Source organism: Aulonocara sp. 'chitande type north' Nkhata Bay, linkage group LG12 (assembly GCF_057382095.1).
Source record: "Aulonocara sp. 'chitande type north' Nkhata Bay isolate Kocher_YH1m ecotype deep benthic linkage group LG12, A_spYH_male_GT1.1, whole genome shotgun sequence".
Classification (NCBI taxonomy): domain Eukaryota; kingdom Metazoa; phylum Chordata; class Actinopteri; order Cichliformes; family Cichlidae; genus Aulonocara; species Aulonocara sp. 'chitande type north' Nkhata Bay.
In genome coordinates this window covers 17,823,774-17,840,344 of record NC_141355.1, presented here as the reverse complement: position 1 = coordinate 17,840,344, position 16,571 = coordinate 17,823,774, and the positions used below count along the sequence as shown (strand labels likewise).

Genomic DNA, 16,571 nt, shown 5'->3' with positions numbered 1-16,571 from the left:
AATCCCACGAGTAAAGCCTCTCACTAATGTGAGAGGATCAATCTAAAGCACACGCCATGGGAAGAAAAGCAAAAAACTGAAAAAGCAATCAATAATAAAAATATTGTCTTTCAAGTGAAAGCGTCTGAGAAAACTTTTCCACCCATCATTATTGGAAACATTTGTTCAATTCTTCTCCCTCTGGGTCAAAATGCCACGGGGTTTCCAGCCATGCCATCTCGCTCCAACAAGGAAAGCTGTACCAGCAGATATCATTTATAGATACCACAGTCGCTTCCTGAATAAGGTAAACTATTTCATCAACACCAAGCTATCAGTTACTGTCAGGGTGGGACTTTATCTGGGAAGCTCATTAAGGTCAAAAGATGCACACTTCTTATTGCTGAAGCTCTCCTCTTATCAGCTGGGATCATGGCCACAATCAAGCTCCACCCATCCTGGAAGTTGTAATGAAGAAGGTGGATTGATGATTGTCACATTGTTCAAAATCCAAGCGTGTCTGCTGTCTCTTCTTTGTTTCCTCTTGCGAATCTCACACTTGTCCACTCCTATTTTGCAGTAACAGTAACAGTCTGTTGTGCTGCCAACTTCCAAGAGGTAGGTTTAAACGTTGGGCTGATGAAGGAAAAGGCAGAGCAAAGGTCAGGTAGATGACGGTTTCCAAGAAGTTGCCTGAATGTGGAGTATGTCTTTGTAGATTTACACTCACTGACTCTTTAGGGAGTATAGTTCGCACATTAGATTCAAATGTGACTGAATAGCTTGCATAGCTCAACCGTTACAGTACTGTGGATATTTGCTGCCTCATATTTTCACACACTCATTCTTCACTCAGTGCAGATACAAGCAGATCTCCCGAAGGTGTGGGATGAGTTTGTGAAATTCCTGCAGGGAGTTACATAATGACACAAATCCTTCCTTGTGAGAGTGTGACCTCTGGGACCCCATAGTGAACGACCCGCTCACTGGTAGCAAGCTGTCTCTTAGTGTTAAGTTATGAGACGTAAAAATGAAATCAGAACATGCAAATACAATTCATGTGGTACATTATTTATTGACAAAGTTACACAATCTACATTCTCTATCTTTGCCTAGGTCTCTACAGAAAAACAAAACAAAACAAAATATACATTCAGAAACAAGAGCGTTTAAAAAATTAATTTAGTAAAACATTTATTCGTATTTGTGAACACTAGTACAGTAAAAATCCCATACAGTATCAAACATCTATATGAAAACCATCTATTCAAAAACTGTTTTAGTGCAAAGGATTTTACAATATAAAAATACTGTCTTGTAATCTTTATTTGTGATATGAAAAATAGAGGGACGTGGGATCTGTGTGAGGTGTGAAGGTTAGAGGTGTGTGTCGGCGATGGGGATACGCCGAAGCTCAACTATCTGGGAGTTGGTTACGCTCCCTCCGTCGTGGCTTCCTGGTATGGACTCGTTATCGCTGACATTAAGGCCGGTCCCTAAAAAGAAACAAAAAAACATTGCATTTTTATCAAAAATATGATACGTTGTATTTTTTTATACATTCTATTCTGCAGTATATTCACGTGCATTTTTCTTCTTATAGCACTTAGTAAGTTGGACCACCTAATACCCACTATAATCGGTCCTTATAGAGCAAATGATCTATTTTGCTCTATTATGAAATCATCCTTGCATGTCATGAACTCTGGGATATCAAGTCTGATCAGTCATGGTAATGAGACGTGAAGGGAACAGGCTAACATGCTTGGACTGGAGGCAGGTAGAGAAACAAAATAATTCATTATATGTTAATGGGTAAACCATGTAACTGCATGTTGGTAAAACATAATCAAAAATATGTTAAACACATGCTTTTTAAAAATGCAAAACTGGACTTGTTTTTTATAAACGCTTGGGCTGCTACAGATTTTATCTGAATAAAAACATCATCAGACTTGTTCTTTTGTGCTTTGGTGACTTCTGGATGCTTTCAGCTTGACATACTTGAGAAGAGTTGGATAATGAGCGCCAACGTTGCTGGATTTGCACTGAAACTCACCCAGCGATGATTGCAAAATAAGATCCTTCAAACCTCCATCCTATGCCGTGTTAATGATCAGCTCTAAGTTGTACAAAACAGCACCGGGCGCAGGTGCCGAGATAAGAGCGTGCACCTCGATATGTGCTTAATGGTTCACGATCAAACAAAGTGCGAAGACCCAGATTACTGCAATACTTGCTGACCCCTGTCAGCTGGAACCCTATTATGTAATTATAATAGGAAAATTATCTTTACTGCTGACTGAGTGCTTGAGATTAGCCCAGGTTATAAGTTCAGCACGGCTGGTACGAGCAAAGAGAAGGTCAGGGGAAGTATGAAATGAAAGAGTGTCCTTTGTGACTGGTGGAGCAAAAAATGATAATTTAATGACAGAGTTGAGATGTAAACAGATAACATCAGCGCAGTATCGAGTTTCACGAAAACATCTTTTAACAGAAGTTTCAGATTTACGCTTCATTTTGCACACAGCAAAGATCAACTACAGGAACTTTTATTTACCTTTATTTTCTTGAGGCCATGCCAAAGATCTGGATAGAGCCAAACACTTTGACTTAATTAAACCTTGCAAACTTCCCTCCTTACCACGCTGAATAATATGAGAGATTACTTCATAGCGCTGAGTTTGCTGTGGGGACCAATAAATTCCCTGGCATGTCTCTTGCATCCCGGAGGTTATTCAAAGTCAAACATCACAACAAATCAGGACAGCAGGTACTCTTCGAGAAACAGAGAGAGTGAAATGGAGAGTGACAGAGACACAGTGGCTCTGCTTCACCCTGTCACCACACAAACAATAAGAGGATAAGAACCTCTCTCTCTGTCTAAGTTTTTAACTTTCACATAAATGCATCTATCAACATGCCTGCTGTTAATTTGACTCTCCACAGCTACAAGTTTTGCTTTTAAGGGGTTTCTTCAGTATAGTGGAGCCTGGTGTGGTTTTCGAGACTGAAAAGTCAGGTATTGTATGACCCAAACAGAACAAGCTTTCTCACAAAGTCAGATAAAGCTGCAGGACTGTAGCTTGCAATGCCGTGAAAGCTGCCAAAAGCCTGGCTTGTTGAAGAACTGTTAATGATTACTGTACTTCCTCTGAAAACTATTTCTCTTTCCCTGAACCCCAAGAGATTACCTGTGAAATTCAGTGTGACCTGCCACAGTCCCATTAACTTTGGAGTCTTATCAGGTTGGTCTATCTCGACTATGTATTTCTTATCCCTTCCAGAGTAATCGCAATTTTAGAGGACCAGCCACTTATTCTTTCCATGACGTGACACCAAAGCTGTGAGAGATATTCTTGCTGCTGCAATAGTTAGCTGCTCATCAAGAGTCCTCGTTATAGGTTGGGAATAACAATGACTGACGATGGGCTGAAACAGTAGGTTTTTTACCCGTTAAATGGGTAACATTAACCTAGTTTGCTGACATATTGGCATCCCATTTTGTAATGTCTTTTATATTACTGAGATTTAACACTAGCGGCTGACTGCATGATGTACAGGTAAGACTTACAAAAGCATCTAATACAATATTAACTATACAAATACTCTTTTGTATGTTTCAGGCACGACTTTCAGACTGTCTGCAGTGGATGACCTTGATTTCAGACGTGTGGAAACGGCTCATTCGGACACTGTGAAGCAAAGTCTCAATGATTTGAATAGTGTCTGTGTGTTTACATGAGCTGGTTGTGTATTGATGAGCAGGCTAGGCCCTCGGTTCATTAAACATGGATGGCAATAGAGGAAAAATGACAGCTGAGAGACTTAAGGTCAACAAATGAATGACAAAGCAGAAGTGATACTGCTGGATTAATGGATGCATTAGGCACTGTTAGATGCTTTATGTATGTACAGGGTATAATAATCACAAACACATGCACACACATATATACACACAGACACTCAAACACACCACACACACTGTGGCATTTAATCACAGGCTGATTTTTATCATCTCTCGTTCTCTGTTATCGTTCAATCTAAATTTTAGGAAGTCATAACATCTTTTTCTGCTTTTAGGCTACGGTCACAATCGGGGAAAGAAATGATTGGCTACTGTTGCACAACCAAAATTACAGCGACTGTGTGCAATCAACTTCTGATCTCTATGCTTTTGAAATGGTTGCTTCAAAGATGTGGACCAGGTCTGAGTATGCTTGCAGTCAGACGCCATCTCCAAACTGACTTTGATGCATCAAGATGGTGATAAAACAGGGATATAATGGCAATAAGGTGGAGTCAGACTGCTATCAGTTTTAGACTAAACTGGGTCAAACTGGGTCAATCTGTTTTTGAAAAAAACAAACAAACATCAGAACATCAGAAATGCAATGCTGAACCGGGCCCAGAGCTGGACTTAGGCAGAATCTACGCATCAGGTGTGACTCTGTCAGCCACAGACTGGACCAAATGTAAACAGATGGTAATTTATAATTTATAAACTTATAAACACATAGATGTAAGCAACTGCAGGTTGGGGGTGCTGCATGCTTGGCCTCTGGCAAACCAGTTGCTAGAGCTACCTGCAAGCACTCCCGGACATCAAAAAACTGGATCCAATCACTTCCCAGCCATTAATTTTATCCTGGTCACACAGAGGCTGTTGTCCTGTTTTTACTGTCTGACTGAGACCTACCACACAACTGGTGAAATTGGATTTATTTCTCAAGCATACTGTGTTTGTCCTTTTATGTCAAAATATTTAGTGCAGCAAAAACACCCAAAGGAATATTCAGTCTCAAATTGTGTTTCTGACACTTGCTTCCTGTGTAATCTGTTGAAAGGTATGTAGTATAGTTCTCCTCACCTGTTTTTAAGGCAAATATGAGGTCGTCAAACTCCTGTGAATCCTCATCTGCAGTGACCAGGTTGGTGTTGATGAAGCCTCCCTCGGTGGTGTACGTCTCCATCACAGGACTGGGCTTAAACACACTGCTGGGCTGAATGCTAGGCCGCAGTGACGTTCGCTCCCAGTCTGCTGAAACCTGATAGATAAATGTGTATTTAAATAGACAAGCCAAAAAATCACCAAATATAACATAGAGTCCAAATAAGTTGGGATGCTGTGAAAATGCAAATAAAAACAGAAAGAAATAATTAGAAATTCTCAGAAATGGATATTTTATTCTTACTAAACATATTAAATGTTTAAACTGAGAAACTGTACAATTGGGTGATTTTTGAACACACACATAAAAACAACAACCTAACTGAGGAGACCAGTAGCTGGACCTTTGAGAGAGGAGTGTTGTCCCACTCTTGCTGCTCAACAGTCCTGGATCTATTTTGTCACAGTTTTCCTTTTATTGGTGAAAGGTTTGGACTGCAGGCAGGCAAGTTCAGCACCTGCACTCTTCTACTATGAAGCCACGTTGTAATACAGTGCACACACTAATACAGTGTACTACAATGCAGTTTAGCATTGTCTTGGTGAAATAGGGCTAACGTGAACATCTGGATGGAAGCATTAAAACCTGTATATACCTTTCAGCATTGTTGGTGCTTTTCTAGATACAAATGCCAAATCCATAGGCAATGCTGCATCCCAATACCATCAGAGAAGCAGAGTTTCCAGTGGGTGTTGACAAAAAGCCGGATGGTTCCTCTCCTCTTTAGTCTGGAGGATGCAGTGTCCGTGTTTTCCCAAAAGAATTTCCATTCGTCCGACCATTTGTTTTCCATGTTGCCTCAGTCCATTTTAAATGAGTTTTAGCCCAGACAAGAGGACACCATTTCTAGATCATGCTCACATATTCTTCTTTATGATAGAGTTTTAACCTGCATTTGTGAATGGCACAGTGAACTGTGTTCACAGAAAATGATTAGTGGAACCGTTCCTGAGCCCAGGGCAGGGATTGCAGGGATTTCCATGACAGAATAAAACCTTTTTTTTAAATGAAGTGTTGCCCGAGGGCCCAAAAATCACAGGAATCCAGTATTGATTTTTGGCCTTTTCTCTCATGGACAGAAATCCCTCCAGATTGATGATGAGACATCAACATCTTTTTCAGCAATTACCTGCAATACCTTAACCCTCTTGAGGCAGGCGTTGCAAATTTTCAAAAGTTAAAAACTAACAACCTGATTACCCCACATACATATTTTATGAGCTTTTTTTACTCAGAAGTACCACTGCAGGACTTGGTTGTGCATTAGCAACTAAAACTTAATTTGAGCCTGAGAGGGTTAAACAGCTTTTTTTTTGCAGATTGGTGAACATCTGCCCGTCTTTAATTCTGAGAAACTCTGCCTCTCTAAGATGCTCCTTTTATACCCAGTCATTTCACAGACCTGTGGTCAGTTAACCTTATTAGCTGCAAATTGTTCCTCCAGGTGTTTCTGTTTAGTACCACTTACATTTCCAGGTTTTTGTAGCACCTATCTCATCTTTGAAGATATATTCCTGCAATCAAAGTCAAGTCGAGCTAATATTATGCCTAAAATGATACATTTTCTCAGTTTTCTAAGTTTGATATGGTTTCCGTAGTGTTTTGTGAATAAAATATGGGTTTATGAAAGTTTATGAGCTGTAAAAAAAACATGAATCTTTAATGTAACAAACACACAAAAAAAAAACCAAAACCAGGATAAACTGAGGTCAAACATATACTCGCATATGCAAACAGTAATCATGACTGTGATGAATTTGGGTTATGTAGAGTGCATGGTGTCAAAGCACCCCAAAGAATTAAAGTCATCCCACAGGGTCAGAGTGGGTGCAAGGGGTGAAAGTGAGGTCAGTGTAGAGTTTCTTACTGAATCATACTAACGGCTATACAAATGGCATCTTGTCTGTGTATATAGAGGGTTTTTTCAAGATGAATGTCCGTGCATTAACACAACAAATCACAGAAGTTACTAGAAAGAACAAAAGAAATGCAAAAGAGAGGAACCAGAAGATATCTCTTTTATTTTGACCTCAAGAACCAGATTATTCCATTATCTCATCGTGTTTTCTGTTGTATTAATTCATTATGAATGTCTCATCTGTTCATGGACATGCATAAACGTGGGTACGTGTTGTACAAGCTTCTCAGGCTTGCTGTTACCAGTACAGAGTGTACGGGTGAGGTGAATTAAGCACCACCAGGCACTTCAAATCTGTCACATCCACTTTGGAGGGCTGTAGTGATTAGATGAGGCCAATATGCTAGTCACCACCTGCAATATGTGTTCTTATACTTGTTACCTACTTTTTTTCCTTTTCTAATTTCCTTTCAAGCGGTCCATTTCTCTCAGACACACACACACAAAATCCAGAATCTACCCCTAGTGCTGCTTTTCTCAGGGGTCTCTAACTGCACCTTTCTTTCTTGGGCTGTAACCAAATCTTTAAGAGGCGAGAGTGTGCTCTCATGAATAAAACAAGATTACCGGATTCCTACGTGTGGAGAGAGAGATCGAGAGAGAGAAAGGGAGGGTGGATTTCCCAGGGGAAAAGAAGCCCCCCCCCCCACAACACCGACCCGCCACCCTTGTTTTTTTTTTCTCTGTCCTTCCTTCACACCAGCTCAGTCCTTATAGGGTATTCTCCAGAGTACGACTGGCAGAATTAGTGTAGCAGTGTGTTTGCGTAAAGCATGTTTTCTGTGCTTGCAAGCAATGCGCAAGTCTAACAGAAGGGTCACAAAACAAGTTGATGGGGCTGTTAGCAGGAGAATCAGTCTGAAAAATCTAAGTGAATCAGTATGAATGTGCTAGAAATGTAAACTAGACAACGGCGAACGTGCAAACGAGCCGTGGGAAACAGAGTTAAAGAAGAATAAGCAGAAATAAGTTTAGTCTTAAAAACTAAATTTCACAGTAGTTTGACACAGAAGTTCCTCAAAACAAATGATTACTCTATAATCCATGGTTGTCACTATGGTTTCTTCTCGTCATCACCACATCTGCCATTCAAATGCAAGATTTCTACACATTTCTAACAAACTCAACCACAAACTGTAATGGATGTGTGGTCAGAATGGGAGTTAAAGTCATCATCAGACCTCAACAGTCTGGATGGGGAACAAAATCTTTTCTTTTCATGCCTGAAATGAGGATTTCTTAATCAGTAAGTCAAATACAAATGTGAAAAGTCCAGGCATCAGAGATTAGGCAACACATGCACGATAACTGCTGTAAATCTGTGTAACCAACTATTCCCATATGTCAGCCTTTGATTGCATAAGCGTGTCAATGTGATGACAATGTAAGCTCTGTATGTGTACCTCTTCCATGGCACTGATGAGATTTTGAGTTGATTTGCTGATGTCGCCTCCCACAGGGGTGGGTCCCATTCCCTGGTACATAGAATCCGGCCTATCCTGTCCACTCATCTCAACTGTGTAACTTGCTTTAGTTGGCCAACACAGCTGGTTGTGCATGATGAAGTACACAGCAAACACATACAAGCCCTGTAGAGAAAGCAGTGGGGAGAAAAATTCAACATTAGGAATAAGTTATGGCTCTGCTCTTCAGTATGATTAATCTGAAATCTGTAATACTGCCGGCTCAATCAATCTGCAGTGGCAGGCTTGGAGGGTAAAAGAACCAAACGATCCAAAAAAGTGCGTCACAAATTCATTAGACCACCTATCATAAAAGCAAAAAGACATAAATATTTTAGAAATCTGTCAAAAGATAAAAAAATTATATAGCTATTCCTTAAACCCATTTTCTAAGAACACTTACAACATACTCATCAAACAAACCTAATTTTCTATTCAAGAATTCAAGTAAATAACTGTACTTTTGGAGCTTAATTAAAAATAATAATGTGCTTTACTATTCTTTTCCAACTGTTTTGTAAAATAATAAAATTATGAATGAATAATAAAATTAAATAGATTTTAGCATAAAAATATTGTTTGGATTAAAGAGCTTGCACATAACTAGTGGATTAACCATTACCAGAACTGTTGATTTAGATCAGCTGTGGCTTAAACCTCACACTCAGTGGTAGTCTAATAGATTTGTTAAGCTCTGTACATATTACATAAACATATGTGATATTAAATAATACTATACTCATTATTATTTTTGTGCAGCGTGTTGCTGTTGCATTCCGAATTAAACTTCTTTCACTTCTTTCAGCATGATTACTGAAGCATTACTTCACCACTGGGGCAGTGACATCATTGGCATACTGGTATTTCTGCCTCCTCCACTTCTTCATCATTACCATTATCTGCTTGGTCAACAGCACCAGGATGCGAATTACCCCAAAACACCAGGGCGTCAAATACCATGAATCCAGCCCATATTTCACAACACCCATCATCGGGCGATGATGGCAGCCACAGACAGAGACGGAACACACAAGAGCGCAAACCACAAGCGTGTGTGAATACAGGCCAACACGGACCTATTAAAGACATTTACACATGGGGAGAGAAAGTAAGTTTTTGGACAACACGGAAGAAAATAATGAATATAGTAATAAAATATGTTTAGGCAAAACCTGACGGACTGATTGTTTCATTGATAAAACCAAATGTAAACACTTTGCTTTTTTGTGAAAATAAATATCAATCTGTCAGTGTGTGTGTGTGTGTGTGTGTGTGTGTGTGTGTGTGTGTGTGTGCGCGCAACTCCCCAACTTATTCAAATCCTTAAATCAAACTTTGTGACATAAGGTTCGTGTCTGTAATTAAGCTTCAACTTTCCTGGCAGAGCAATCAACGTTACTCATCTCGAGTTTATTGACAGAACGGGATTATAAGCAGCCTGGATGGCCACAGTAAACATTAATAGGAAGAGAGCAGGAACAGTAAATCAGAACTGTGTGTTTATGGGGGCACTATAAAACTGGAATATCCAGATTATGAGAAAGAAAGAAAGCCTGTTTATAAGCTCACTGGAGACCTTGCAGGTTAAAAACAGTGCAGTATACTCCGCTGTTTTCTGACACAGTGACTTAAACAGATTGGTGAATCGTACACTGTGTTCCCATAAATTAGTGTGCCTTGTAGGTAATTGTGCATGAATTGCAAAATGAGAGCTTTAAACCATGTCCTTTAGTAAATGGAACACTTCATGGCTAGGAGCTATGTTCAGGGATATGTAAAGTCATAATGATGTTATGACCTTATATTTGGATATATATATTTGGATTTTCTGCGTATAGCTTGAAGAAGGTAATTAGTCTTCCTTTGTGTGTTCGCATGTAACATGGAACAGAAAGCAGCCAGGTGTGTATTCATATCTGGGTGTGTATGTCTTTATCCATGAGCATTTCTCCATTACAACAGCACTGTGGGTGATTAGCACAGATCATTAGCAAGCTGTGTGGCCTGAGGAACAGGCTTAACAGCCATAGGTAAGTTATGTAAGTGTTCCCTGATCGCTGAGTCCATGTCTTTGGAGATCGAAGGCAAAGTCCAAAAGAGGACACTAAGGACGGGATGGTGTTGAGGGATGTGAAACGGACCGTGAGAAGGAGCATTTGATTGTGTTGGATACAACCCTGTTTAAAATCATTTGGGGTGCTGAGCAAAATGTACATATGAAAGCAATGATTTGCATGATTGAAATCATAATGATCCTGACATTTAAAGAAGACAAAGACAACATGGACAACAACTCTTTAAATTGAAATATTTTCCCATTCTTAGGTGGAGGATTTAAGCTGCTCAACAGTTTGGTGCTCTCTTCACTGCAGTGTTGTTTCATAATGTGCCAGCTTTTTTTCAATAGGTAACAGACCTGGACTGCAGGCAGGCTATTTTACAAAAGGGCCACGCTGTTGTAATACAAATGTAGTTTGGTGGTGTCTTGTTGAAAGAAAACAGTTGCTGGATGGTAGCAGACATTAAGAGTTCCTTCAGATACTGGTAACTTATTCATGCTAGGTGCACTAACACCCTCATGCTGGCTTTTGAAATGTGTGCTGATAACAAAGTTGATGGTCCCTTTGTGTTCATCCTGGAGGAAGTGCAGGCATTCACAAAAAGAATCTCACATTACTGCCATTTGTGCCATTTTTGGCTTTCTCCTTTGTGTACAGAGATACACAAAGGATCTTACATTTCAGAGATGACAAAATCCTCAAATTCTTTTTAATTTCATATTTAGTTCTCAATTTTTCAAATTATTTGCAGGGTTTATTTAAGCTGCTTCTCTTTTATGGTCTGTTTCCTAACATTTTCAAAACATGTCGCCCGCATCAACCTTAAAATGAATCAAATCAAAAACAATAAAATCTCATAGTTTGACATGTTGCCTTTGTGCTACTTTAAATTAATTATGGTGTTTAAATAATTTGCAAAGTTTTGAGTACAATTTTACACAGCATTCTGTTTTGTGGGTTTTTAAGTAGGGCGTTTAAAAGTGACAACAGCAACGAGCTAAAGAAATGTACTGCTTGTCAGGGGTAAGACAAAGGGCAAGATGATAAAATTAGAAAACTGAAATAATTAAAAAATAGCTCTCGAGTTTTCTGACTTCTTTCAAAGTGATTAAATATACTAAACTGCATCAACTGCAAAAAGTGCTGTGTCTGCAGATTTTTCTGTGCTTTCTGTGCTAAAAGAAAAAGAGCTGTTTGACCGAAACCCTAAATACTTCCAGGCTTCACACGGCTAATTGCCTACTGCCTTCTTTTCCATAAAAATATACACATATCCTGTGTCCTATTTTTAGCCAGTGCCAAGGCTGAATGTGCAAGTGGGGGTTGAATTGAATTGTAATGAAGCATGGTCCTGCTTCACAGCTGTGAGGCTTCTGACAGCACGGATACAGTGACGTAGTGTTTATCGGTACATCGAACGTGCAGTAGGAGATAATGAGGGGTTGTGCTGTTGTGATTTGATTATTGTCTTCTATTTCAGCATGATGTGACTGACAGCTGTATTATGTAAAAGGATGGATCAAAGGCTTGTAGAGAGAAAAGAAAACCCTGTGGCCTGTTGGCTAAAAAGTCACATTTTCCACAGTATAACTGCAAACATGTGATGTGTTTCACAGCTTGATTTTAACAGATACCCGGCTGGCAACAAGAGGTTGTTTTTACAGCACCTAACCAAAGAGCAATGTGGGCTCTGCAACAGACACTTGTGCACAGCTGTAACATCTGCAGCTGTTTAATGGTGTTCAGTAATCAGCAGTTAACATCAACAACACCAATGAGGTAAATATGGAAAATTCTCTTAATGGAAAATTCGCGGCATGAAGGAAACAAAAAAACAAAAAAACAAGTGTACTTGACTTTGCAGCAGAGATGCACAGCCTAACAAATTCCAAGCTCACGGCATTGAAAACCTATGGGAAGGATAAGATGTTCAAAAATGCACTGGAATAATAATACTGGGAGAATAAGGCAGTCCTGTAGCACCGTGTCCTGAAAAATATCTCAGTTTAATTTCTTTAGTTAACCTAAAAATATTCCATATGGGTTTGAGTTCACAAAATCATGAAACAAAAGTAAGATTACTCTAGTTACCAAGTCATATCTGTTAAGAAATGTGACAATCATCATATTTTGTTAAATCTTGCTGTTCGAGTGTTCATGACAGAGAGTAAGTATCACAGTTGCTTTCTTTAAACTTTACTTTCTTTTTTCGATTTAGTCCCTAATGGAAGTTCTGCAGTGACACAAAATGATCAATGAGTCCTCTCACAGCAACGCTTTTCCTCCATCACCGCTAAACAAATTAAATGTGCTTTAAAAAAAAACACATAACCCAAATCTTGCATACAAATAAATATGATAGCAGCCATGCTTCGTACATGGTTACAGCATCCTGACCTTTCTTTAGTGGTGCTTTGTAGAAAGTGGGTCAGATGAGTTTGTTTATGGCTAATCAATATCCTTGGACACAATGTACCTTTGGGACCCTTACCCGTTCCACTTTGATAAATCCCTACTTCTGGTACTTTTGGTGCAGACCCCAGAGGCTGCTGTTTTAGCTGGAACTTTGTATGAGGCACGGCTGAAAATCAATTGCAGCAGTTCTTTTTTTCCAGATGATACAAAGTTTGATAGAACTTGTCCTATCTGAAGTTAAAGTTAAGCTACATTTAAGTTGCTGAAATACAAATAGGGTAGCAAGAAGCTCTTTTTAGCTGTTACTGTACGTCGCCACCAAAAAGCCCAAAAGTCCTCATTTAGAGAGCAAAAGTGTTATCAAACTACTAGTCATCTGCCAATTAACGTAAAGAGGAGATTTTTATGTACTATTGTGTGGGCGGATGTATGTTTGTGTGACAGCAGTGCTAAGAACTTTGATAACTCAGGGGCCTAATGAGGGGGCCCAAGAACAAATCAAAGTATTTAGAGAGGAAACAAAGGCTATTAGTCTGAAATGTTTCTAAGTGAGAGGATTTTTACCCAGGTTAAAAGAAACACAAGCAGAACTGAGGAAATGTATTTAAAAACTTTGCATGTAAATTAACAATCACAAGTTCATTTTAAATAAAATCAAACTAGCTATGTGATGTCACAGGGATGGACAAAGTATTGCTGGTCATGAAGAAGTGTCGAGTGCGACAATGACCATTGCTGCTGACATCACTTCACTTCAGTCACTGGACTAACAGGAGATGTTTACTTATGTTAAGCGCTGTTGTCTTTAGCATGTAGATGCTACATATCAACATTGGTTGTCACAGACCTCTTGTGGCACATGTTACAGGCACATGGTGGTCTACCCGATCACTGCAAACATTTAGGGACTAGATAAGACAGAAAACAATCAATTGTGCAAAACTAAGCACAACTGATCCAGAAAGCTTCGTGGGCATCTTCTTAAAAAAACACATTATGCATTAAGCACTTCTACAAAACTAAACCTTTGCGCCAGAAAATGTATGATTTAGTAGGTTAAGTAAAATTGACAGAAGACAATTTAAAGACAAGTAATAAAGCTACTGATATGAATGAGCCACAGCTAAATCCTTAGTAACCAGAAGACAAAAGTTTTTTAAAAAATGTCTCAGTTACATGAGTAAGCATGTGTTTCCCTCACTAAGGACATAACTGAAGGCAGAAAAATCCACAAAAACTTGCACAATGTGTTCCAGAGTTCACGATGATATTGTTGCACAGGTTTTATATTTGATCATTAATGACCGTCCTCATTTTGTCCAGTTTCTTTTGAACAGGTGGAAATTGGTTATAGGGACTATATTTTTATTAAGCCTCTAGATTGAAGCCCAGCATCTACACTTCCCATCCTTATTTCTTTTTTTGGAATCTGTAGTGGCGTGATGCAGAGGCATGCTTGTGAAAATGATCTCACTGTGCAAATATTTAAATATGTACTGGACTGCATTTAGTGGTAGAGTAATCTATCTTGCATTTGAAATATCTTTACTTAGCTACACTGACATCTGAAATACAGAACTGAGAGAAACAGAGGGAGTAAATAAACTATAAAAAGATGCAAACAAAGGGACCAAGAAAAGACAAAAATAAAGTGGAGAGATGGACAAACATAGCAGTGAGAGGCGTTGGTGAGACATGACACAGTGATAACCCTGCCTCTCTCTCTCCACACCTGAGGCACTTCTTACTCTGCCTGTCAGATACATCAAAGCTGGCCTTCAAAGTGAATGGACTTCCCTTCATCATACCTCTCCACCCCCCAACACACACACACACACACACACACACACACACACACACTCATGACATGACACCGACTCTGCAGCGTTCTCAAATTTTCAGCTACAGCAACATTTAGTTCAGAGAGTAGCTGAAAATTTGAGATTAGATAGGTAAAAACAATATCTTTCATAAGAAAAATCAAACCTGGAGAAAGAGTACACACATCGAGCTTGAAGATATAAAAAGAAGTGCTTTAACTTTATAACTTTTAACTGTTCTCCAATTACAACAAGAAGAAAACATATGCACAAACAGGAAACAAACAAACAAACAAACAGAAAAGGAAATGATCTCACCAGCAGGCAGTTAAAGATGACGTAGAGGATGAGCATCCACAGGTACCTGTAGCCCATATGGAGTCCTGCCCACAACCAAACTAGGGAGACGAGCAGAAACAGGTAGAGGACCAGCGGCACCTCTGGAGCACAAGATAACAACAGGAACAGAATGAAAACAATATCAGCACTGTTGTTCAAATATATATAAGCCAATACAATACATTATACATTACAGCTGAACTCAGATTCTAGATACTATTTTATCTGTATGACATTCATGCACTTATTAATTTGAACATATTTGAACAAATGCATATTGCAGAATAACTACCGTACATTACATAGTAATTGATGGAGAATTAATATAGCTGCTGGTGTGTTATCATTTCTATTTAGATTCTCTAGTTTCTTGATATTAAACTATATATGCTGTGGTGTAATACTCATTCTTCCAAAGCAAGGTCTGGTAAAAGAGGAGGAAGGGGATCTAATTCAGGAGCTGTCTAATGAACCACATTTTACAACCCTAATACAACACTGATGCAGCGTTTCTGCTCCAACAGTTCTCTGACTTCCTGTGGTTTGCATGTGGATTTACGTGGACTCAGATTAGAGACTCAAGCAACAGTGAGGAGACATATGGGAGGGTAAAAAGCCACACACTCATACTTGAGTATGAGCACGCATGCACACATGCTATCAGAGCTGTACTCTCTATCCAGGGCTTCATCCATTCAGCATTTGGGATGCCACTAAATCATTTAGCTGCCTAAGATGGGCTGAAAATGATCTAAGAGACAGTGTGCACAATTCTTTTCTTTGTGCAAACAGGCAGCTGGTGTGTCAACATCTTCACATCAGATGTACTTTATATTTTAAGGGTGCAAAATAGATTGTCAAAATGGAGAAACATACGAATACTCGTCCTCATGCAGAGGTCAAACATCACACATTTACATTTACACATTTACCAAAGGGGGAACCTATGGCTTTTTATTTATTTTATTTTAAACTGAACCAAACAAAAAACAACCCCCAAGTTCTGAGAGTAACACTTTGACAAACCTTGTAACAACTGTGCATTGACACAAAGTGTACTGATCTCACCAATACGACTAAAAAGTGCATAGTTTAAAAGGTCTTCTTAGCATTTACTGCTTTTAGACCATAGCAGCTAGTCAACCTGCAGCCCACTGACAGGAATACATCCTGTCACCTCAGACTTCAGGATGTGACAATTCAAGAAAAAACCCCACTGAAGTAGGGACAGACTTAAGATAATTAAGTAAGTATCCAGTGGTCCTTACAAAGCAGAGAACATTTTACAAAGGGAGTGCACTTCATTATTACTTGCACAAATAATTCTCTTAACCTGCTTGTTCTTGCTGTACAAAAATGGGAGGATATCTGTTAGCCTGCTAACCAACACAAGTGCAATGCACTAGTCAAATTTGGACACTGTCAAAAGAATATTCAAAACACATCCACATTACCAGCACCACACCCATCCTCCCTGCTAAGTATGTTGCAAATGTGGGATCTCAAATAAAAACACTAGGAGTGCTACCACCATGAAATTAAGAGTATTGCACCATAGTGATGAGTTTTGCTTTGTTCAGACAAATACTAGCCTGACTCCTATTAATACTTAGCTAATATGCTGA

The 16,571-nt window shown here is 39.1% G+C and overlaps 1 protein-coding gene across 1 annotated transcript in view; it reads right to left on the bottom strand.

The window, feature by feature from the left end:
- Positions 1-1,034: 1,034 nt before the first annotated feature.
- Positions 1,035-16,571, bottom strand: part of adgrv1 (adhesion G protein-coupled receptor V1) — a 127,571-nt gene continuing 112,034 nt past the window's right edge. Inside the window, exons 93-96 of the mRNA XM_086313987.1 lie at positions 14,926-15,047; positions 8,253-8,438; positions 4,850-5,027; positions 1,035-1,475 (exon numbers count right to left, since the gene is read on the bottom strand). Coding sequence (XP_086170113.1) covers positions 1,357-1,475; positions 4,850-5,027; positions 8,253-8,438; positions 14,926-15,047 — 605 coding nt within the window. The 3' untranslated portion in view covers positions 1,035-1,356. The remainder of the gene's footprint in view (positions 1,476-4,849; positions 5,028-8,252; positions 8,439-14,925; positions 15,048-16,571) is intronic.